At 35.1% G+C, this 26,044-nt stretch overlaps 1 protein-coding gene across 1 annotated transcript; it reads left to right on the top strand.

Moving 5' to 3' along the window:
* Positions 1 to 3,561: 3,561 nt before the first annotated feature.
* On the top strand, positions 3,562 to 25,515 carry Mnt (transcription factor mnt; the record flags this gene model as incomplete). The annotated part of the gene is made up of 9 exons (XM_088242229.1): positions 3,562 to 3,616; positions 4,413 to 4,608; positions 6,334 to 6,505; positions 16,297 to 16,435; positions 20,307 to 20,383; positions 21,740 to 21,847; positions 22,443 to 22,625; positions 24,350 to 24,473; positions 25,369 to 25,515. Coding segments are annotated over exons 1-9 (1,201 nt in total), but the record flags the coding sequence as incomplete, so codon positions are not given.
* Positions 25,516 to 26,044: the final 529 nt, after the last annotated feature.

Raw genomic sequence — 26,044 nt, 5'->3', positions numbered from 1 at the left:
GCTCCCGTACATCAGAGTCGGGACCAGGACTCCATTGTGAACTGCTAATTTTGCCTCTTGCGACATTCATTTATATGCTAAGGTTGATTTAAGTGCACCGTTCACTCTGTTCCCGACCCTTACCCTCCTTTCAATATCTTTCTCAGTCATTCCATCCCTAGAAAGCATACTTCCCAGATACACAAATTCCTCTACTTGTTTTATCATAACTCCATTCACAGTGAGTTCACATTTAGTCATACTTTAATTTCTTTCAAAAACCATCACATTCGATGTATCGACATTCATCAGCAAATCGCTTCCCTTGCATAGATCGTAGACCTTTGTTACCAAGAATTGCAGTTCCTCTTTGTTGTTAGCAAGAAGCACTGCATCATCAGCATACAAAACACAATTGACATTTAAATCGCCTATTTTTGCTCCTATTCTTAGGCGTTTCAGTTCTTTCATGCAGTTATCGATATACACGTTGAACAGTCATGGTGACATTACACATCCCTGTTTGACTCCTTTATGAATGTCAAACCACGATGTGTATGATCCATTTACCCTAACACATGCTGTGCTGTCTTTACACAGAGAAGCAATAGCTCGTGTCGGATTTTTGCTCACTCCGTACTCCGATAACACCTTCCATATTTTTTTTCTGTCAACTCTATCAAACGCTTTTTGCAGATCGACAAATGCACAGAAAAGCTTTTGGTTTTGTGCAAGAAATTTACTTCTACCTGTTTTAGTATAACCCCATTCACAGTGATTTCACATTTAGTCATACTTTCGTTTCTTTCAAAAACCATCACATTCGATTTATCGACATCCATCAGCAAATCGCTTGTCTTGCTTACATTCATAGAATCGAGAATAGTCCAGAAGGAGCGTTGAATCATATTTGAATACATCGGACTGTGTCCAATAATTCCCCCACTCCGGCTTACTTTCGCCGCGCGTATTCGTGAAGTCGCCGGGTAATGTTGCTTGATGGGAAAAAAATCATAACACAAATGTAAGGTAAAAAAAAGTAATATGTTCATTTCTCTAAAATTTTATTGTGCACGCGGAAACATTGATTGATACAGCAGAGTAGATAATATTTGATTTGAAAGGGTCATTTAATAAGAGTAATAGAATTAATGAACTTTGAACTTAAAATATAAAACAAATTTTATTTGACATAAAACGGATATTTTTATATCATGTTAAATAATATTTGATGTTTTAAATATAATGTCGTTCAAATGTCCCCCACGGCGTTGTTTAATCCGAGATCCAATTTTCATTAGTTCTCTCATTAGATGAGCAAAGTAGGGTAAAAAATTTACTACCCTGGCAACACTAACGAAATGTTCATTTTGTTTCTTCGACAATCTGACAGATGGAAAAATAATTCTTAAGTAATGCATTTGTTATATACACATTCATTTGCTAATTACACATGAAATGTAATTGCATCCTGTTTATTTAAGATCCTAGCAGTATTTCTAAACCTTTAAAGGACACAACACGGCATAGTTGAATTCAAATCAGAAGTTGCGTACTGAGCGACGTCTACAATGAAACTAATTGGTCAAAACGTAAACCTACTCATTTATGAGTAGTTGAGTCGCCTTCTGTTTGATGTGCGTATGCGGTTTCTGGACTATTCTTAATTTTATGCATACATTGTAGACTTTTGTTACCAATAATTGCATTTCCTCCGTGTTGTTACCAAGAAGCTCGGCATCATCAGCCTTTCTTCCATATTCCCGCTTTCCACCTGCTGACAAAGCCTCTAAAATAGCCTGGCGGGTTTATTATGTTTTTAAAAATGTGAGTAATATTGACAATGATTACGTATGTAGCGTATTAGAGAAACCGGTCAGTTAAATCGTTATAGATTTATCTGGCGGGCGACTGAATATAATATTCGATCATGTGACTTCGTTATGTACGCTAGTCCCAGAGACGGGACGTGTAGTGCGTCATATGTCCCGCTGACCACGGCCGACCACACGGCCGACGCCGACGATTAATAGATTCTCAATAAAATTCTCGATAGACTCGTCATAACTGTCAATCGAAAATCCCGCCCGAATTACAGAACGGCACAGTCTGCCTAACTCCCGCGGACTAACACAAATGAGGAACTTCAGCCCTACGGGAAATTGGGTACAGTAAATGTTTTCTTGCGCGCGGTAAAAATTCGAGCATTTAATTGTACGGCAAAGTTTCCTTAAAATGTACTAAAAAAAATAAAATATTTTAATAAAAACGAACTACTTAGAACGGCGTCACTGGTTCATATGAATCAACCAATGATAAGAGAGTTATGGAAGATTTCCGGTTTGCTTGTCGTGAATGGACCAATAAGAAGAACTGATCGAGAATAATCAGAACCTCTGAAGTCGCACGCGGAGTAATTTCAGAAATACCAAACTTTAAAAAAATCATAGCGCTGATAATACGATATATAAAAATAGTATTGTTAAGATTTTTCTAATTATTTTGTTTATGTCATAGCTGTAAAAATCCCAAATAAAATAAAATAAATAATCAATTACCTAAGACAGTGTCAGCATAGATTGTTTCATATTCCGATATACAGGACCAACCTGCCGATGGTTATGCCTGTTGTAAGGGCTACAGCTATGCTAAACAACATCGCTCTCGATGTTGATCTGTTCCATGTATCCGAAGGGGTTTTCCGGAGCAGGATTCTCCTACTACTTTGATAAAAGTCTCTTTAATGTATTTTTTCTTGTTATAATATGTACGCATTAAATTTTAGTTTGTTGTGTACATGTTATATTTTTAAATATAAATTAATTGAATTGAATTAAAATGAATTTACACTTAAAAGCTATAACGAAAAATATTGCAGAGAACCTTTTCAATTTAAATTTTTGGCAAAAACCAGAAGAGTTTTATTCCATTCAGATTTTTATTCCTAATAATCTAAAAGTTTTTCGTTTTTTAATTTTTCTTCAATGGGGTTCAATTATTTACACGTTTATTGAAAGTCAATATACAGGGTGTTCTTTAAACCCTGTCACATCCGAAACCACGATGATAAGTATGAGCAAGAAGACATATTGCCACATTAAAATAAATTTTTAAAACGAATAAAATTTACAAAAATAAAAAACAAATGGTTGCTTACTTCTGCAGGGGAGAAACGAGGGGGGCGCGGCCGCGTGGTTAACGGTGTGTCAGACTCCCCCCCTCCTCATTTCTTTCCTGCAGAAGTTAGCAACCATTTGTTTTTTTTAATATTTAATTTTTTTAAATTTTTTTCGTTCGAAAAAAATATTTTAATGTGCCAATATGTCTTCTCGCTCATACTGATCATCGTGGTTTCGGATGTGACAGGGTTTAAAGAACACCCTGTATGTGAATAAACAAAACAACACAAAGAGATGGTCAAGTTTCAATTAGTAAATATACAGTCTAAAAATAATCAAATAAATTAATACAAATAAATTAATATTGTCTGTTCCATCTACTCCTGTCTTCCGTGTACTCATTTAGTCCATAATAGGCCATTTTTAGAAGTACGCCTTTAATACTTTTTTTGAATATAACAGGATGTGTTTGGCTAAGTTTGCCAAATTGTTCTCAATGGCCTCGTGCCTCGTGCCAGGTTCGATGATCTCCGTCTCCATGATCGCTCGTTACCACGTGAATTAGCTGAACGTCGGACAGTTTTTACCTGATGAGATTTCCCGCATTTGTATAAAATGTTCGTTATCTCACACGTTCAACATTCCGAATCGCTCATTATTTCGCAATGCAAATTCCCGATCTGTCAGCCATATTTTTTAATGCGAGTAATGTTATCACCGCACGCTTTTTAGCATTAAAATATAAAAAAAATAATGCTAATCACCATTTTATTACTAAATGTTATTAAATATTAGTATTAACCACTTACCGACTTTTCTATGTCTACCGGTTTCGAGACGATAAGAGAGTTATGGAAGATTTCCGGTTTGCTTGCCGCGAATAAACCAATAGGCAGAACTGATCGAAAATCAGCGGAAAAGAACCTCTGACGACACACGCGGAGTTATTTCAGAAATACGAAACTTTAAAAATCGTTGCGCTGATAATACGATATAAAAGTTTAAAAAAGATCTTCTTTATTTAAATGTACCTACAATTAAGATAATATTTAGTTTTATATAAATTATCCTTACACTGTATAATATTCACCAGTCTGAAGATGCCCATTAGAGGGTGAAAGCTCTAATTGGTCAAACAAATAAGTGGAAGTGTACCAAGTTATTTTTAATTAATAACTTCTATATAAATATAAGTTATTACATCATTACAATGGAATTCCATTAAGAATTGTCAATAAATCATGCAAATCAAAAAAGTGATATACTTTTTTACTATCATTCACGTCATAATAAATGCGTTTTGTCTTGTTTCAGAGGAGGAGCCGAGTCCGCTGCAGGGTCGGGCGCCGCCGCCCAGCGCCCCCATCGCCATCCCCGCCCCCGGTCTACTGCCGCTCCCCTCGCCCTCGGCCCCCCTGCACCTCTCCGTCCCCGCACCCCTGTCGCTGGCCCTCTCCGGCGCCCACCTGCTGGACCAAGACCTACCGCGCGCTCGCAGCAACAGCAATGGGTAAGGCGACGTTATCATCATTAAGTAAAGCTCCACCGTTGTTCAACATCTTTGTGCAACCCCCGTTTAGCAAGGCTAAATTGTTGCTAAACCGCCATTCAGCAAGGCAAATTTGTTGTTAAACTGCCATTCAGCAGGTAAAATTGTAGTAAAACTGCCATTCAGCAAGACAAAATTGTTGTTAAACCGCCATTCAGTAAGGCAAAATTGTTGTTCAACCGCCATTCAGCAAGGCAAAATTGTTGTTAAATTGCCATTCAGCAGGTAAAATTGTACTTAAACTGCCATTCAGCAAGACAAAATTGTTGTTAAACCGCCATTCAGTAAGGCAAAATTGTTCTTAAACCGCCATTCAGCAGGTAAAAGTGTTGTTAAACCGCCATTCAGCAGGTACAATTGTTTAAACCGCCATTCAGCAAGGCAAAATTGTCATAATTGTCGCCATTCAGCAGGTGAAATTGTTGTTCAACCGCCATTCAGAAAGGCAAAATTGTTGTTAAACCGCCATTCAGCAAGGCAAAATTGTTGTTTAATCGCCATTTAGCAAGGCAAAATTGTTGTCAAACCACCATTCAGCAGGCCAACATCGCTGTTCAACCGCCATTAAACGAGGCAACTCGCTGTTTGACGGTTTTGTTAGTTTTTCTGTGATTGGTGTTAAGATTTTTTTTAAATAACAATAATAATCTAATCTTATCTTATTAAATTTATAAAATTCGTATAATGTGATACAAGTTAATACAGTTTTTGCCACCATATGTTTTTGCAATATAGTCATGAGTAAGAATGACAATATCCGGCATAGGCTCTCCATATAATTTGCGAAACTTTTAGTGAGAGGGGCAGTGAACATAGTAGAGTTAAATCAAATTAAAATTGCGATTATTATGTAAAAATATATTTTACATCAACTGAAAATCCACTCTATTAAGTATAATGGACAGTGTCCCCCACAAATAAGGTTTTTTTTTCTTATTATTTATCTCTCCTGTAAAATGTGTTTTTTGAGTTTGTCTTAATGTTTGTAGACAAAAGACTGGAGTTCACCCGCTAGGGAGTTGTTATAGTAAACATGTTATAACATAGATGAAGAACATTTTAGGGAGTTAAATATAGTATATGAATTAATAAAGGTTTCAGCTCTTTAGCTTCACAAAAATCAACAGATATAAGAATTGAAGGAATGTGGATGTTTAAACATAGGCAGAATGGTGAATGTTACACAGTGTGTAAAGTGGCCACATAAACCAACCAATGCGAGGTCATAAGTCCTGTAAATATCAATTTGTTTATTTGAATGTTTATGTACATTACTAAAATGTATTTAAGGTATACATGACAGGAGGATAAAAAAATTGCTACTCAATTTAAATGTGATGATTTGGTAAAATAAAAATAGTCAGTAAGTTAAGTAAATGGAAGCTATCGGCTCTGAACTTTCTTTCAGTAATACGAAAGATACCGATATCCGAAGAGACACCGTTGAGTAAAGACCTTGCTCTTCCTACTGGCATTACAATTGGCGGGCTGGTTCTGCAAGCAGGAAGATAAAACAGCTTAAGCTGCCTATGTCTGAGGTAGTTATTAGGAACATAAAGAAAAATACTCTCCATTACACCTAAGTTGATCGTAATACTATAAATGTCCATATTTCTTTTGATTCTTCTCTGATTCCTTTATTGGCATCCTCTTCGCAACACACCCTGAGCGGTTTGTCCCTTCCAGGTCTGGAGGGAGGGCTGCGGGCACCCGCGAGGTTCACAACAAGCTGGAGAAGAACCGGCGAGCGCACCTCAAGGAGTGCTTCGAACTCCTCAAGCGCCACCTCCCCGCCTCCCCCGACGACAAGAAGTCATCCAACCTGTCCATCCTGGATTGCGCCATCAAATACATCCAGGTACTGCATCGCGATACAAATTCGCTACTTCATTTCTCAGCAATATATCGCCATAGTTAGTCGATTAAATATTATTTGATTCTCCAAAAAAAAGACATGAAAACGTGGCATTTGTAAAAATCTTAAATATTAATTTTAATTGTGCCCTAACTCAACACGGATTTTCTAGCGATTCGGGGCAAGTTCACAGGTATGGGTCATTCCTGATTGTGTCACTTTAAACTGTGTCGGTTCCTAATTAATGTATATATAAAATAAAATATTAATATTTTTAATTGAATCGGCATTCACTTCGTAACACTTCATTATAAATTATTTTGAAAATAAAACTTTGTTATCAGTTGTACTTTAGATAACCATCCATAAAAAACCCTCCTGCTCTAAGTTTCACTGATTAATATGTTTATTTTTTGTTTAGATTCTATGACATTGTGAACAATATTCTGTGTTTATTATATTAGTTTTATATCACCCGTTGACAGGAGGAGTGCTCTCCCGAAACTATAGTTGTGTTCTTGTAAAATAATTAAATTGTGTAACACTGATAACAAAGTTTTATTTTCATAATAATTAAAAATATTAATATTTATTTATTATTATTTGTACATTTCTTATATTACATATTTATATCACAATGGGCCTTACTTATAAACCTGGTATAAAGTTACGCCTAGGCATAGTGGCAAAACAAGGATGGGAATACCATCCTTACCATAGCGGTAGAATAAGGATGGTATTCCCATCATAATTTTACCACTGTGCCTTGCGTAACTTTATACCAGGTTTATATGTAAGATCCTATAATAATTAAAACAAAAATCCCACATAGACATGGCGTTTGCGTGGGTATACTAAATATAGAATACTCTTGTCTGTCTGTATTGTTCTTGTCCCATGGAAATTACAAGTGGTAAATTACAAATCTAAATAGTAGACTAACTCGAGAGAACTGCGTGCTGACCATGCTCTAGGACCTGTTTCGTCTGCTCTAAGGTCTGAGAGGTTGTAAGGACGATTAGGGTCTTTGCACAGGATTGTTCCTACTGTTGATATTTATTTATTTATGTATTAGGACAATTAGGGTTTTTGCAAGAGATTATTGTCATGACGAGAGGTAATTTCGCCTGAGTTTGATAGGAATCATGTTGAATCAGAATCTGGGTTAGGACCGTAGGAATAGGTTGTTGAGTGTGGTGATTCCAAACGCGTCGTTTGGAGAAGATCTCTGCAGCAGTTTTTTTATATTTTTAAAAAAATATATTTGGACCCCTGTATCGAGTAGCCTTACGTGTACTCGGAAAAAAATCGTTTTTCTTTGTCTTGGAAATGGGATGTTCGATCACTGATTTTGGTTTATTACCTATATGAGTCCAATCACCATTGTTGCAAAGACCAAGAACAATGGTGCGTGATAACTACTTTTAACGACAGTGTGGATATCTGTTAAGGATATTCCATCTTTCCTGCATTCTGCTTCAAGATTATGGCGTTGTAAACTGAAAAATTGGCACTGAAATAACAGATGCTCGATACTCTGTGAAGAAATATCATCGCATGGACAATAGTCATCATTCTTTAATTCAAACCCATATAGATAACTTCTCATAGCTCAGTGTCCGGTAAAAATTTGAGTCGTTTCAAAAGTGGATGTTTGGATGATTATGGATGTTTGCTGCATCAGCCAGCATTGGGAATTTTTTTTTAGTGATTTTACCTGTAGAAGAAGCGCGGTAATGATCCTCCCAACGCTGCTGCGTATTTTGTTTTATACAGCGTTTAGCAAAGCTAAGGGGAAATTCTGAAGAAAGGTGCCGTTCTTTTACAAGTTGCGGCTCTTGCTCGTTCATCCGCTCTCTCATTTCCTACGATACCATCATGTCCTCTTATCCAGCATATTTGAATGATCATCGCTCTTATTTTTAGATGCTCAATTTTACTCTGAATATCTACAATTAATGGATTTACCGGCCGAGTATCCGTTATAGCTTGAACGCCCGCTCTCTGCAGCAGTTAAACGTCCCATAGGATACCACCCTGGTATCCTGGAGGAACATCACGCCGGAGTCACTAATTTAGGAATAAGGTAGTTGAGGTGAACCCGTAGCCCAGTTGGAGTTGGACAGAAAATGCGATGTTTTATTTTTGCGACGGATAATTATTTCAAACACTGCAACGCTGCACATTTCAACAGTTTATTCACACCAGAATCTCGATTTTCAGCCACTCAGCACTCATTATTCGAGCCAAAATCGACAGCAAACTCAAGAACAGCTTTGTCATTACATTACCCGAATAACTTACATCAGCAGTATTTCGCACCGAGATACAAGTGTCCTACAAAAAAGGGAACTATTTTCAACGGTTTATCAAGAGAAAAACTTCATATATCGTGAAATCGCCTCACTGGAAGGGGGGCACTGTAGGGTTCATAGTCCATAATCGATGACACACACGTGCTAAAACGTTTCACCTGAAATAGTGCGATGACCGAAGAAAGCAACGTCATCATTTTCTGTAGAATCCGATATCACATTTAATGCAACTCCATCAGTATTGAACATATTGGGATCATCGTTCTGCAGTATTAATTTTTTTTTAATGGACAATATTTCATAGACCTTTATTACTTTGATGTGTAGCTAGTACACATTGCGTCTAATAACTATAATATCTTTATAAATATTATCAATATTGGGTTTAGATTTTCAGTATTCCTCCATTACACATTTACGTATCGACTGAATTAATTTGTTATTAAATAAAAGGTACTTATTAGGAACAAAAAAAGCATTTTATCGGAAATGGGGGATAAATTACAAATCTCATCAAAATTATACTCTCAGTCAGTCACGTAGTCCAGTACTATATAGCTACTTAGTAGATTTCGGGAAGTTGGCGCGGGTGCACGTTTCGCCCGAGTCGTTAGCGATACCCAACGATTTTTTCATGTTTTCAACAGTTAGATTTGAAATATTATCATCTTTGAATTAAATTATGGTTAATCAAAGCCATTCCCTATAAATCTTCCATTTTTCCCTTTTTAAATCTCTTATTTTTTAAATGTGTAGTGACTACACAGCACCGTAACGCGCGGGTGTATTTAGGACAGTAAGGGAAAGGTTGAAAATGTAATAAAAAAAACACGATATTTCCCTATTCACCACTATGATTGGGCCTCCTGGCCTGTTGTGGTGCAAAAAAATAATAATTGGAAAATCGAAACCGTTACTTTTTGAAGGCTATGAATACCTCTTTCGATATTATCAGAAAGACCAGAAGTTCATCAAAAATTTCAGAGCTACGGAGGTTTAAATAAAAGTGATCCACTGTAACCCACGCTCTCCTACATAAAAAAATTCGGAAATTTTCACCTGATCTAACCGTGCATACTTTTTAAAAAGAATAACAGGTTTCAGAGAAGTAACATTTCATTACATAGTAATGCCATTTTTTAAATTTATAAAAACACAAAAATCAGAGTGCAAACTTCACCTTGCTTAAAAAACTATTAATTTTCAATGTTCATAGTTGCAAATTAAATATTGAGATTTTGATAACTTTAAATCTACATAATATTAAGATATCGGAATGTTTTAGTTTTAGTGCCTCGCACGCAATATAAAAGTTATAATGACCTTCGCTAAAAGCACCCATGGAAATATTAAGTGCCTTAATTTATATTTCAATAATATTTTATGTATCCATCCAATATCCATTTTGATCACTCAGCTAAACTATCAATAATATTTTACTATGTAAAAAGTGAATCACTTCGCGTTTAAAAAAAAAACTGATAGCGCTCGCTCGTGGATGCAGAGGTCAGTGAATAAATTTTTTCTTTAAAGGGTATTTAATTGTTTATTTGATGATATTTTACGATTAATTTATTATTATGGCCAGCTCTTACTGAGATGGATTATTGAAATCAATTAAATAAAAAAGCAGCCTTAAATTCTGCATTTTTAGACTAGAATCGTTAAGTGGGTAATTAAATGTTAAGTTTTGAGTTTCAGTACAGAACAGCGTTTATTCGATTAAAGACTTCAAACCACAATTCTGGAAAATAGATTTGAGTCAATAGACATTTGCAGTTCAAATCCTTTTGCTAGGACATGTGTGAGACCTACACAATTCGCTTTAAAACACATTTATTTATTTATTTATACTTTTACATTGTTTGTATTCTTTTTTTTTTATACAGAATAATGTTCCCTCACTGGGGTGTCCCGTGCCGAGGGAAACATTTTACAAAATGTGAAACATGTCTAAGATTAGCTAATTAACAAAGTTAACATAATAATAACAATAAAGTTTAAAAAAAAGGAATTAATCCAATTAACCTAATTACAATTAACATAATAAACAATAAAAAACTAAAATATTCATTAAAAACATAACCAACTTATAAAGACCAAAAGAAAAAATTTCACAGTGCCCACATTTGAAATAAAAAAAAACTGCATTTTCCAGAATTATGATTTAAATTCTTTGTCCTGAACATGGTCGAAATATTGAAAGATACGTAATATATAATATACATAATTGTCATCATTTCCCTTTTCCGTACCCAGTGGTGCATAAGGCAATGCATTGGTAAACCAAATGCAGCGTATTTCGATCATCTGTTACACAAACGTAAGGTGATCATTCTTACGCTTCAGGTGCCAGTTCAGGGACAATGAAATATTGCAGTGTAAAACCACTTTTTAATTCAATATTTTATTGTTGACCTTGCCAGGAATCGAATCCGGTACCCCAAGTACAATGTGCTTACCACCAATACTTTTTTGGCGTATTTTAAATTGGTATATTCACATGTGAATATTCTGTTAATTTACAGCATAATTTTATTAAATGTAATTACCTTGCTAGAGTTTTTTTATTTTTATATTTATTGAAAAAAATCTTGAAAAAATAAGTTTAAAATTACAAAATGGTTGGTACATACATAATTAATAATAACTTTTCTACCTCTCTAATTTGGGGGAGTTCGTTTTACATTTATTTTTATACATACATGTATTTATTTAGTATCTAGACACATATATTATATTTACATTTTATTTGTACTATTGCAGATTCCTTAAAATTAGATATAATATTCTAAAATATACACAATTTTTTATTGTATGGAGTTCAGGCTAGGGTGGGTCTCGTGTGTTTTTTTTATTATTTAGATTTAAATGTTTTAATATTTAGTACTGATTTTAAGATTTCTGGAAGATTATTAAATTTTTTTTTCCAACATAATATGAATAATGATGTAAAGTTCAATTATTGGGAAATTTAGAGTTTCGAGAATTTTGTAAATAAGTGGGTTTTTTTTTTAAAGTTTGTATAATAGATGCTTTTTTAAAGATGTCATCAATTGAGTACGACAATGTGTATATTTGTATGAAAATTCAAAGTGTCTTCGTCGGTAACCTGTAATTGTTAGAATTTTTTTTCTGTATTTCATACAGAAATCTTAATTTTACTTTGTAGATAAAATGGAAGATAAATTTTTACTTCGCATTAGAATGCGGACCTTGGTCAAAAAAATGTAGGGAACCACTGCTCTACAAATCAAAAGCGATATTTATGTGTGAAAATTTGTGTATTTGTATGAAAATTTTATGTATCTTCGTCGGTAACCTGTAATTGAAGATGTTTAGAAAAAAAATTGTTTGCATAATTTGTTTTTCATGCGGAAAACAAAATTTTACTTTGTTGGTAAAATTGACAATAACAGTGAACTCCCATTACACAACGAGCCCTGATAAGTTCATAATTTCAAAAAATTATGGAAGTTTACGAAGCTGCTATCGATATGTTGGTTACAGAATATTCTAGTGTATAAACAAGGTTGGCAGAAAATTAAAAAAACTGTAAATTTATGCACAGTTATACTGATTGTAAATCGTATTTTAATGAGTCTCTGCATCCAAAGTATTTAAATATTTAGAACCAGGAAACATTAATATTAGGAATTGGGAAATTATCATATCAGGCCTAAGTAATAAAATAATAACCGTTATTCGATTGATATTTTATTATATCCATATTATGCACAAACCAAAATTTTTAAAGCCATTTAGCAATTTATGGTCTTAATCTTCGGTTGCGTTCTCTCTGGCGTATGTGTAGTGAAACTGCGTACTATAGCAAATGTTGAGATCCGTACATTATGTAAGACTGAGATGAGCATTATCGACAAAATGAAGAAAGGAGTTCTGCGTTGGTTTGGACATGTAGAACGAATAGACAGCGAAAGAACAGCTAAAAAGATCTATGATGTGAATGTTTATTTATTTATGCTTTATTAAGTTAGTTCATAACATCTTAAGAAATTATACAAACTTTTAATAACATTACAATTTTTTTATCAAAATTTCTCAATAACATATTTTTCCAAATTAATTTGAAATATTTCAATCTTTTCAATCTCCTTTATTTCTTCAGGTAACTCATTGTACAGCTTCAATCCCTTGTACAATGAGTTTTGAGATTCTTTTTTTCTCCTCATTGGTAATCTTAACTTTTTTTACCCCTTGTTTCATATGTATGACACTGTTGGTTAAATTTTATTATTGTTTTTATTTTATTCATCCCCTTAATTATTTTATGTATAAAAATTTCTACATTATATTTAATTTGTTGCTTTACTGTGAGTGAGCCAATTTCTTTGTGCATTCTTTCTACATAAGAATAGATATTTCTTTTGAGTATAATCCTCATCGCCTTATTTCGAAGAATTTGTATATTTTTAATTTCTCCTTCATTACATAAAAAAAGAAGGGAAGAACAGTAATTTATGCTTGGACATATGATTGTTTTATATAAGAACACTACTCTTGATATCTTTTACATTTCGCAATCTTCCCCTAAATAATTTTTATTTTGTTACGTAGGTATTGAGAAAGTGTTTGAATGTTGATGGATGCGGAAAACGAGGAAGACCGAGAAAAACATGGCACAATCAAATGCAACAAATACCAAGATGGACATGCATTCAACCTACTTTCATAATTGTTTTTCCATTTCCATACTTGGCTCCCATACATTAGGGTCGGCACCGGAACTCCATTGTGAACTGCTAATTTTGCCTCCTGCGACAATACGATGATTACGTATGTTTTTAAAATCACAATGAACAAGATTTAAATTGTTGACTTTTCTTCCAACCCTGGTTTCATCATCATGTGACATCGTCATGTGAATTATATTTGTGGCATGGTAATAGGACCAATCTCGGCATATGTAAAAGCAAATAATACAATATATTTATGAGACGCGAGGCAGAGGAGATCACGTGGACCAAACCGATCAAGTCCACTTTCTATCACCGCGCTTCTCAAACTTCCCCAACCAATTATTCCTATATCTAACAGCGCACTAAATTTAGTAAGCGCGCATTTGCGATCGCAGGCCCTATGGCATGGAATGCTCTCCCAGCAGAGGTGCGAGGCTGTGAAAGTGAAGTGATGTTTCGGAAAAAACTTAAAACCCACTTGTTCTCTAAATCATTTGAATAAATCCGTAACATGTGACAACAAAATAAATTATTTTAATTAAATTACAAATTTAAAGGAATCACTATGTAAAGCGCCCTTTAGGTATTTTACTACGAAAATGGCGCTATATATGTTATCCATAATAATAATAACCCAGGAAATGGATTATATGCAAACATTTTTTTAGGTATTACCGATCACGAATGCCCCAGTTACGGTGAATCTACGAAACACCTATTGAGAGCTACTGACTTAATCCAACATTCTGTGAAAATTAGAATATTTATAATTTAATCCTCATCTGACGCGCTTCTTACCATAAATAATCATTTGAATTAGAGAATTATTCTGTGACATCACTATTGCCGTAGCTTCCATCATTTTTATAGTATTTTAATTTCAATAATATACGCAATATTAAAATATTTACCCCAGCCAATATTCCTCTAGTCCACATCAGATATATAAATTATCAGAAGTGTATATAAATTGTTTATTATCTCATGACAATAGAATCCATATGATTTATTTATGTACACACTTGAATTTTACACCTTTTATCAAAATTGTTACAAAATAAAGAGGTGCGAAGGTTTTCACGGTCACTGTTATCAATATGTTTCTCTTCTGGGTGATACCGTGTGTGTTGGATTCGTTCCGACGTTTCGGCTACCATTGCAGGAGCCATCTTCGACACAGTTTACCCTGAAGATGGCTCCTGCAATGGTAGCCAAAACGTCGGAACGAATCCAACACACACGGTATCACCCAAAAAAGAAACATATTGTTGCAAAATACTTCGCCTGTTTATCAGAGGGAGCTCTTCTAACCTCTATCACAGCATGAGCTAACTCTTCGTTGTAGTAACGAGAGAACCCTTTCAATACCCATTCATTGCACTATTTTTTTTGCCTCCTCTTTCACAGTAGAAGCTGCTTGATTATGAAATAATTTAATTTACCCACTAATGATTTAAGGTAATTTATAAACAAATACGTTTATTTCTATTTTTGCATATCTTTAGCTTTTTAATCTTTTTTTTCTATTGAATATGTTCTGTAACTTGAATTAAAAATGAAACTTTTGTTTTATTGGTTGTTTGGAAGAAATTGCCATTTGGCAATAAGCCCGCCAATGTACAAATAATATTATGTACAAAAAGTTAAATAAATAAATAAATGTCAGAGCCGCCCAAATTTACATTCAAATCACATATGAAATGTCGCTTCCTGAATATTTAAGTTTTTCCTTTTTCTTCCCACTTTCCTCCTCTCTTTACCCCCTCCTCTCTTCATAGTGTAGTATAGATATTTAGTCAATTTTTACTTCTTAAAAAAAAAAAAACTATCAATATAAATTATTGATAAACAAACAATATGAAAAAGAAAAAATTGCTTTAAGGCAATATGCCCGCCCTTATGCATATTTATGTAAACTTTTTATGTATATAATAAATTAATTAATAAGTACAGACGAAATGCCACTAATTATAGTCATAAAATAATAGCAATTATCAATAGTTAAACAAGCAGGAATATAAATATAATCAAATTACGCCATGCAAATAAATTTAATGTTAAAATTTTTTTGATTTTTTAACATAATCATTTTATGACTATGTTTTGTAAAAAGATTTATGTAGTTTTTGTTTTTTTATTTTTTTTAAACATTTAAGATACAGATTGAAAAAAAATATTGGTGTCTATCACTGAGGTATAATTAAATAGAGATGACGCTTTATATAATGCGAATTTGAAATTGTGTTCTAAAAATTATCGAACAACGTGCCGTGCAAACGCGTAGTAGAGTAAAAAGGACTGTTAATGCCACTTACTCTGAATTTAAAGCTGTACGTTGCGCTCTTTCGCACACCATTTCCCACCAAATACAAGATTAGCTCCGGAACCTGTGTTGAATGGTACACAAGTCAGGTGCTTAGTGCCGCATCTAGTGTATACATATATATCAATGGCTTCTTTGTGTTTATCTATATTTTGACATATTTATTATTCATATAATAAAATGTTTTGCGTAAGCAATAGATTCGCAATATTCACATGGGCCTAACTTATACATGAAAACGTTTATGACATTTATTAACAAATAATATGATAAAATTGATCAAACAACGACAAATTTTTAAGGGCAGATTTCTAAACTGAGCATTTTCAACAAATTGTAATGTCTTTAAAATAATGCAAATTAAAATAAAATCTTCCTACTGTAGTACAGATTTATAAACATAAGTTAAAATGTTATGTCCTCGTATACGTAATAAATATTTAAAATTTGTTTTAGATGTTGAAACGTCGGGAGAAGGATTGCGAACACGAGATGGAGAGATTAGCGAGGGAAAAGATCGCCTCGCAGCAGAGACTCGCTTCCCTTCGGAGGGGGTCTCCTGTCACTCCCCGGCTACACCACCCATCCAACCACGGTAAATACTTACAATTTTCTTCAATTCATTCGGTATTCACTGTACACCATTATCAATATTGTCGATTCCCCTTCGTGCTGCTGCGGATATCCTAATCAATCTTCTCGACACATCCCGTGGTCTTGTTCCTTTCCCCCTCTCTACGATTGCCGGATGGAGCTTCTCGCTACTATCTGTGGCCCTGTTTTAGGTCCTGTCGGATGTACGGATCTGGTGGCTTCCAAAAAGAATTTCAAGACTTTACAAAAGTTTTCTAATCATTTGATCAATTTAATGCCGGTCACTGAAGAGGTCACTTTTCTCTTTTCCGCAATCCAATGAAGTGCATTTTATGTATTTATGTATATTTTTAGCATACATGGAGGTCCATACAACAATGTGTTTTTAGTGGTTAACAAGTTACCTAACAGTAGTAATTACCCTGCGATATTAAGTGCTAAATAAATAAATATGTGGCAGAGGCTCAGTGTTTAAATGAATATTGTGTGTAGCTTGTGCCGAGTAAATTTACATAATTTAATTTATTCATTTTCTAAAAGCATCAGTGTTTTAATCGTACATTTAAAATAATGCGCTGTTTGCTAATAGACTACGCCAGTGCAGGCCTAATCTACGAAACAACATGTGCTGTGACTTGCCGAAACTACTGTTCGTTAAACTTTACTTAATGACACAGGTTCATTAAATCTCTTAATCTTGTCTCCGATGCAAATTACCAGACTATTGTCGGGCAGAGTGGGGTTACCTGAAAGTGATTTGTTTGTACAGTTAACTTACTTGTTTGGATATAATTATTTTTTAACTACAATGTTTTTTGTGACTCAATGGTGCATAAGACATTACGTTGGAATACCAAATGTTAATGACCGGCCAAAGTTTTTTTCACCTCACTCTCACGTATCTTGATGTCTACTAAGCGCTCGTTGGCCAAATTAATCAAAGTAAAACTTAACCAAGGAATTTTACGGATATTTTTATCAAAATCATAATTTTAGAGTTTTATCAAGAAATATCTACAAAAAAACATCAATATTATTTATGTTACGGCAGCTAAACTTCCTAATCTAGTTATTTTATTCATAAAAATACATACATATAACGAATACACTAAATTTTTTGTGACTAAAACTAGTAATTAGAGTAAATATTATTATGTTATAATAAAAGTTATACTCATAATGTAATTGAGACACATTTAATGTATATATTTCTACCGACATATTGTAACCACTGTATAAATTCCATAATGTGTTTTGTTTTTACGAGAAAAATAAAATAAAATAAATAAAAAAAATATTACAAAAAAATAATTACTCTATGAGGCCCAAGGGCCCTGTGATGAGTTGGGGTACAACATAAAGGAAAGTGGAAGCACGTACATTATTAAATAATGGCAAAAATAAAAATGAAATATTATTACATAAACATACATATATTTCAATAAACATCTGGACAACATGCTTAATAGTATCATGAGTGCCAAAATGGATTGTTCACTTGTCCCCGCGGCTCAACTGACCTCGCTCTTCCCTATAATGATTTTAATAGACAAGTTTCTACAACTATTAAACTAGTCTGGAGTAAAGTCGTGAAGTAAAATCAGCCATTTTGAGGAAATGATCGCCCCGAAGTGATCATTCAGTTATTCAAATGAGCATTTTTATTACTGCGCCGTTTACAAAAGACATCACTAATAAAATATGACTATAACCTTTTTGTTGAGTTTAGTTATTAATGAAATTAAAATATTTTTGGCTGTTAAATTTTTAATCATCTTCTAAATGTATTTTTATTTGTTGAATTGCAATAAAAATGCGCTTTAATTTTAAAATTATATTAAATTTTCTGCAATGACGTAAATTGGCAAAAGTCCGAGCTTCATTTATCGCTGTAATTTTCGTTTGTGCATGTGTATATAATTAAAATTAATTTTTATTGAATAACATTAAAAATAAGATAAAATATTTACAACGTTAACTTGGGCCAACGTATCAGTCTAGGAACCCCCGAGCGATGGCTTGATATTATGAAAGTTTAATAGCAATATTTGAAAGAAGGATCTTCGGAGTTGTCTATGGCCCCGTGAAAGAAAACAACTATCGGCGTCGTCGCTACAATAGGAAGTTTTTAAAAAAAAAAAATTATATGGGAGTTGCTTTATTATTTACCTTGCTTATAATATACAAGGTTTATATTTTAAAAAGTGGATTTTTCTGCAATTAAATATCTTAAAATTCATCTTAACTATAGGGATCAGGAGGGATATATTAATGTGGGCTTGTCAGGAACTTCTCAGCATTTGCTCACATGGAGAGGAAACCACTTAAAACTCTTCAGGAGAAGCCGGCCTGTTGGCAGTAGTCAACAGGCCTTCCGTTCCACTAGACGAGTGTTCGGCATTTTGTTCCCTACTTTGGTTTATTTTACCAATTTCCTGCGCTATATTGACCATGTATGATACTACCTCTCGTGTGAGTTCTATATTACCTATCACCGATGGGATGTCGCATAGATCTTCACCCAGGCCTCTGCATCGCGCCTCCAGCTGTTCTCTTTGAAAGCTGAAAAAGGGGGCAATGCATCAACAGGTGAGGGACATCTTGAGGAGTTTCATCGCCGCATGGGTAGCTGTCGATCTCTGAGAACTTGAAGCGATGCAGGTAGCTCATGAAGCCACCATGACCCGTAAGCATCTGGGTGAGCTCGTAGCCAGCATTTTGCATTTTTCTGAAATCATCGGCATGAAAAATTGTAGGGAAAAACATTTTAGTTACACTTCCGGTTGTCTCACTCAAATAGCGATCGTTCCAGAGTTACAATAGGGAGCTATATGACATCTACGGAGCGCCCCGTGTGATCAGCCCCATCAATGTGGTGGGCTTGAGGTGGGCTGGCTGTATAATTAGGAGCTAAAATATTCCTTTATTTTTATGTAAAAATATTGTTCATTTGAAAGCAAATTTTCTGCGCTTATTCTTAATTCTTAGTGGGGGGGGTCAGTGCTACGCAAGCTCCTGACGTCGCTACTACCTGTGAAGATCTATTGTGACGGGTCCCCGTGAAAAGTTCTCGCCCTCCAAGCCCAGGTCTATAAAGATCCTGGCTACTGTGTGGAAGGCGAGAGTTTACATTTTGCTAAATGTCTCCCTCTGAGCCCAGATCCGTAAAGTATCGGGTTAATAGGTAGGGGGCAAGCTCTTTAACATCCTCAGGTTTCACCAGTGGTCCCCCGAGGATGAGGCTCCTTTTATGATGTAGAGCATCACATTCACATCGAATGTAGATAGGTTTTTTCTAATCTGCACTGCAGAACCTACATCTAGGAGTTTTGGAAAGATTCATTCTAGCAAATCTGCAGTGCCTTGGGCGGGCTCCAGTGATAACCCTCACTTGATTTCGGCTGAGCTTTATTAGGTCAAAAACAAAACTTTGCAAGTAGTAAGTAGTAAGTTTCATCGTTCCTTCGCATGGTGCTCTACAAAATATTGTGTCTGCTTTTACATTACATATATTATTTTATTTAATTATTTATTATATATATATATATTTTATTTGCTTTCAAATGTCAAATCTACGAAAGTGAGCATTTTCGACACCTCCTTCTGTTCGCGTCCAAAGCTTCTCGCAATATTTGCGTAGTGTCCGGTGAAGATGCTATGAATTATTGACTAATATGTTGTAAAATAATGAAGGAGAATTGATTAAATTGTTGTTTCCTCTTCATTTGGAAATAAACGGACACAACTTATATTGGAACTCAATACTTTAGTGAAAAATCGCGACTGAATGATATTCAAAATAACAATATTTTATTGCATACTCAGTATATAATATGCAAATTATAAATGTTTTTTTTTTTCAATCTTTCTAGATCGGGAATCTACAATAGAAACTGAAGAAGCAGTTAGATCTCTCTCCCGAGTTGCTTCCCCAGGATCATGTTCATCTGTAAGTATTTTTTTTCACCCTATTTTTCAGTAGATTATACAGATAGACACAAAAGAGAATCAAAATATGGAGAAAACTAGCGACATCTATTGTTAGAAAGGCGTAAGTTTTTTATATACCAAAAATCTTTAAACGACCACTAGATGGCACTATTTAGATGTGAAATTACAAAGCTCAACAGAAAATTGACTGTACGGCTTGTTTACAGTGAGCATTTTTGTTAAAAAATAAATGGTTTCGTTTATTGAGTTTTCACAATTTTAGTAAAGGCCTAATTCAACCACAATGCCTAGAATCGCTTAGTTTTGTAGGATTTTAGTTGTTGTGTGTTGGAGCTCCTACCCCGGTTAGAGATTGACAGAGATGACACCAGGTTGCTGTTTAATGTGTATTTATTACACGGCGAATAAGATACAGCACTTGGTTGTGTAGCGCGAGCGTAGCTGGGTCGAAGAGACTGCACTTGAACTACCTGCTGGAACTGTGTGACTTCGTCGAGCTGGACTGACTGACTGAATTGAATTTGTTGGGCTGACTGACTGGCATTGCCACGCCCTGTAGTTTCTTTATAGGCGATGTTCCTTTTTAGTTCATTTCTTCACGTTAGGGACGATGTGAATGTACTGCAGAACAATGCCCCCAATTTCATGCGCAATACGATAATAAGAGTTGCATTATAATGTTGGGTCATCACACTATTTCAGGTGTGTCATCGATTATGGACTATGAACCCTACGCACTTTTATAATCAAGTCTTTGAGGATATTTATTTATTTTGTTCAAATACTGATTACGGATATCAAAATCAGTTGTTGTTTCAAAAAACATATATGCTGTGCGCAACATAACTGAAGGGGATTGGCATCAGAGATGATTAAAAAAATAAAACAGTTTTTCTCTCAAAACATCTGAAACAGTTTTACAAAAAAATTAAACTGTTACCGTAAAGAATTAAACTGTTTCTGAAATAACACCCCCCTCCCCCCCAAGCATAGCAGATTTTCATCCCATTGTTATTCAATTCAATTCAATTAATTTATTTAAAATAATACATAAATTACAAACTAAAATTCAAGACGTACAGACAAAAAATAAATGAGAGACTCTTGTCAAAATAGTAGGAGAATCCTGCTCCGGAAAACCCCTTCAAATACACGGAACAGATCGACATCCAAAGCAATGTTGTTCATTTTATGTTTTATTGAATTATCGAATAACAAAAAAAATCATTGTTTTCATTCATTCACTTTTTTCTTTAAATGGCTTGCCTTTTCATTGACAAGATGACAATATTTTGTAAATAAAATTACGCTTTGAAACACTATATCTTAAAAATAAAATAATACATTTTTTCAGCTGTCAATAGTTCATTCTGATCACCTGGGCGGGCCTATCTCCCCCCGTCTCTCCCCTCCTCCCTCCCTGGACCTAACCACGCGGCCATCCCTCTTACAACAAGCTCAGGTATTGCATTTTTCTTTTAAATTTATTAACTAAGATATAAACATAAAATAACATGATGTAAATGATCTCTGTATCCAGGCGGATGAAGAATAAAGTTTCTGTTTGTGAAACAGATCCAGAACTTGCAAAATAAAGCAAGGGTAGAAGGATCTTGCCTCTGTTTATAACCAATCCTTTTATTAGCCTTTTTATCTTTCAACATCTACCTTAAATAATAAGTGTATTTTCACCACTTAACAATAGAATCACCATGTAAAGCGCCCTTGAGGTATTTTATTACGAAAATGGCGCTATATAAGTTATCCACAATAAATAAATAAATAAATAAATATACGACAGAGTACATAAACTCAGGATGAAATTTGTCAAATATTTTAACAATACGACAGTGTTGATAAATTTACTTGCAAAAAACTGGCTATGGCACGACATCTGAGGCAAGTGCAGGAGACGTGACAACTGAAAACCAATCGGGGCCCGGTATTTCCCATACCGTGCGAAGGAAGAGCGCTACCCCGCTATGCCCCGGGGACCCGCAATCCCCCCTACCCTATCTTAAAAAATCAAAGTACTCATTTTTTGTGTTGTACGGCAGACTTTCAGCATCCAGACGCACAACGGCGCCGTGTACTCGCAGCTGGAGCGGTCGCCCCCGCGGGCCAAGAAGGCTGCGCTGGCCCGGGGGCCCGAGGCTCCCCTCGACCCGGACAGGAAGGCCCCCGCCACACCCCAGGCCACCATCGTGCACCCGGCGCAGTTGCACCTTCCCATCACGCAGGTGAGTTCTAAATCATTCCAATTTATCCCCCGACGGTGCGCACACTGGATTAGTAAACAAAGTAAAGTGTTAAAATTAAAATCATTTTAAAAAAAGAACACGCTTTTAACCACTCATTTTTTTAGTTAAATTACCGACTGGTTTCAAAGCTACACAAGCTTTCTTTATTTATTTAATTTTTTTATTTTTATTTTATATTTTTTGCACCACAACAGGCCAGGAGGCCCAATTACATTGGTGAATTACATCACAGAACACCCAGGCTTGAGAAAAATCACATTTTTTAATTTTTTTTTTCTCCCTGGGAATCGAACCCGGAACCTTCCGTGCGTGAGTCAAGCGTCTTGACCACTACACCACGGAGGCCGCAATGTACCTTGATAAAAAAGCTTGTGTAAATTCAAAACCAATGGATACCGGCGGCCTCCATGGTGTAGTGGTTAAGACGCTTATGATAGATAGATATAAACAAACAATAGAGACACGCCAATGGTAGATAGATATTTATAGTGTGTTAAAAATAATTGCTTAAGTGCCAGAATCCAGAGAGAAAATACGGAAATACGCTTATATGAACAAAAGTCAGATTGCGTATTCTCTAAGGGCCGGTTGCATCGACAAAAGTTAAGTTAAAGTCAGGGCTAAAGTCAAATAAAAATTACTTTTACGTCAAAAATGCGTTGCATCAAAACTTCACTTTCACTTTTATTTGACCGGCCGCCAGGGACCGTTTAAAGTTAAGTTTAAAGTTAAATGCGATCTGCCATCTGTAAAAAAAGCGTCGTGAGTGTTGAAATCTATTGATCAAAATGTTGTACAAAATGTCAATTTTATCTGATTTTTCGTCTTCCGATGACGAGTTTATTATCGAGTATATTCTAAACCGAAAAAAAAAACTGTTCAAACCACGAACGGACCATTTTTTGTGGGAAGAGTCCGACTTTATCGCAAGATTTCGAATGTCAAAAAAGTGAAGAACTAATAATTATTTTAATTTTGAATTGTTAATTATTTTTCAAAACACGGGACTTGATCATCAGCGGCGTGGTGTAAAATAAATCTAAATCATGACTATTGAAATGCTGTTTATTTATTTTTAAATAGAGCTAGATTGAGCTCAACTAACTCTTTCTGGGCATTTAAGGCTGCCATAGTTGCCCGAAAAATGACATTTTTTTGCTCTACTTCTAGAGTAAAAAGTTCTTCATTTTGTTTTAGCTTTTGCTCTTTTAATTTTTTATCTAGTTCAAAAAGGACGATGTCCCTTTTGTTCTTTTCTTCTCCGAATGCGCAGTGTTGCTTCGCCCTTTCGCACACACTGAAAATTGGAACGAAATTGAAACGTTTGTGCCCAAAGACGCGTCGCGGGGCATGTGTATTGCTACATGTAAATAAACAAGTACGTGCTTGCGCAAAAATCCCAACAATTTTTAGGGTGAAACTTGAACCTTTACATGGCAACATTCTTAACTTGAACTTAACTAAAATAATGTTGATGCAACGGAATTTTTCAGTTACCAGATTTTGAGCCTTAACTAAGTTTAAATATTTAACTTTAAACTAAATTTATACTAACTTTGATGCAACCGGCCCTAAGCATGTCAAATTGTGTTGCGTTTGCGTGTGTGTATGTCTATGTAGCAACTATTATAACTGACAGTAGTAGTGGTGTGTGCATGTTGCATAAAGCAACTATGTAATTGTTTCAGTTGAAACTGTTTCAGATGATGAACGGCAGCGGTCTCGTGATGAGCCCGGCCATCCAGATGTTCTACACCACTCCGCAGACACTCCGGGTGCTGCAGGGACAGGGCGGCGCCCTGGCCCCCATCGACCTCCCCAGCACTGGTCAGTCCCAGTACCTTGCAATCGAATAACACTCATCATGTGACACTATCAATAATTTAGGGGCATATTAGCTAATAGCTGTCTGCCTTTCTAATGTACAATTTTACTATATTTTTTTAAATTTGCTTCTTTTTAAAAATAATAAGAAGCAAATTAAACTGAAGCAGTGTCATAAACCAGTTGTAATCTTTAAGACATTAAAAAAAAAAATGGAAAAACTTCACCGTTTTAAATAAACTGTGAAGAACTGCATTTCAAAGAAATTCTGTTTAAATATTACTGGGGTGTTAATTTTTACCTTTTTGACATATCCATCCAAACTCAATACAATATTATCGGAATTTACATACAGTAATGAGGCACTTAATCAACGCACTATTTCTCTAAAATGCCGACCCTGCCGTTTGTATAACAGGAATGCCATGTTTACTAAGTGGCTTAATTTTAGTGTAAGCTCGCATAAACAATGTAAGTAAAAACCCCCCCCCCAATTTACAGGTGCATTTTACATTAACAATTTCTTAAATATAGAATATCGATAATTTTCCGTGGGTGATTTATTATAAATCTTAAATTAATAATTAAGTGCATTTAATCCGCATATAATCCAAATGAAAACAAAATTGTAGGTATAAATGAAATGACATTTTGTGAATTTAAATAAAAATTTAGATAATGCCACTGCTCCCTTTAAGTTGTTCATACGGCCATCTTGTTACATCCACCGCCTCACAGCTTATCACGGCTGCTTAATGATGACCCCACTTTTTTATAAAATGGTTAATAAACATTCTTTCGATCTATTAAAGCACTTTTGTTAAGATTGAATTGGTATTTTAAAGAATAACTTAAGCCTTTTTGTATTTCAAATCGTGATTTCGTGTTGGTGTTACAGCGGCTAACAGTCCCATCCAGCGCATGCGCGAGATGCCGAAGGTGGGGGAGGCGGGGGTGGGGGGTGCTCCGCTGCGCTCCACCCAGCAGCAGCATATCGCCATCAAACCGCAGCCCGAGGGGGCCAAGGCCACCCTGCACGCGATCAGTGTGTATTCTGATTATTATTATCTTTAAAAAAAATTCTACCACGCATTTATTTATTCATTAAACAATTCTGCCATCTTTACGAAGATAGTTAGTATTACTTTACGGGTTATTTAATCGTGACTTAGTTTAGATTCTGAAGGTTGAGTAACATGACAAATCAAAAGTTTGATCAATAGATAGCAGATATCTGCTAAATTGCCGATATATACAGAAAAATATGTCCATATTGTGCGAGCAAATTGCCGCATCGACACACTTTAACGGGAAAGATATCTATCTGCGAGCCTGAGTGGTGCTTATCGGCGGGAAGAGTAGAAATACCCGCCAAGTCGGCTCCGCTTCAGAGGTGGGAAAGGTAGATCTACTCGATTATTATGGTCAGCGCATTTGCCTACCATTCAAGAGGTCTCGGGTTTGATTCCCGACATGGTTGATTTGAAAATATTATTTGAATAAGTGTTTTTTACACTAGAATGTTTCATAGAATGATCACCTTACCTTCATGTAAAAAAAATATCAAGATACGA

This window comes from Micrasema longulum, unplaced genomic scaffold (genome assembly GCF_059751315.1).
Source record: "Micrasema longulum isolate JH-2025_06_02 unplaced genomic scaffold, ASM5975131v1 h1tg003455l, whole genome shotgun sequence".
NCBI classification, from domain to species: Eukaryota; Metazoa; Arthropoda; class Insecta; order Trichoptera; family Brachycentridae; genus Micrasema; species Micrasema longulum.
Note: the sequence above shows the minus strand (reverse complement) of the source record. Positions and strands in the feature narration are given on the sequence as shown.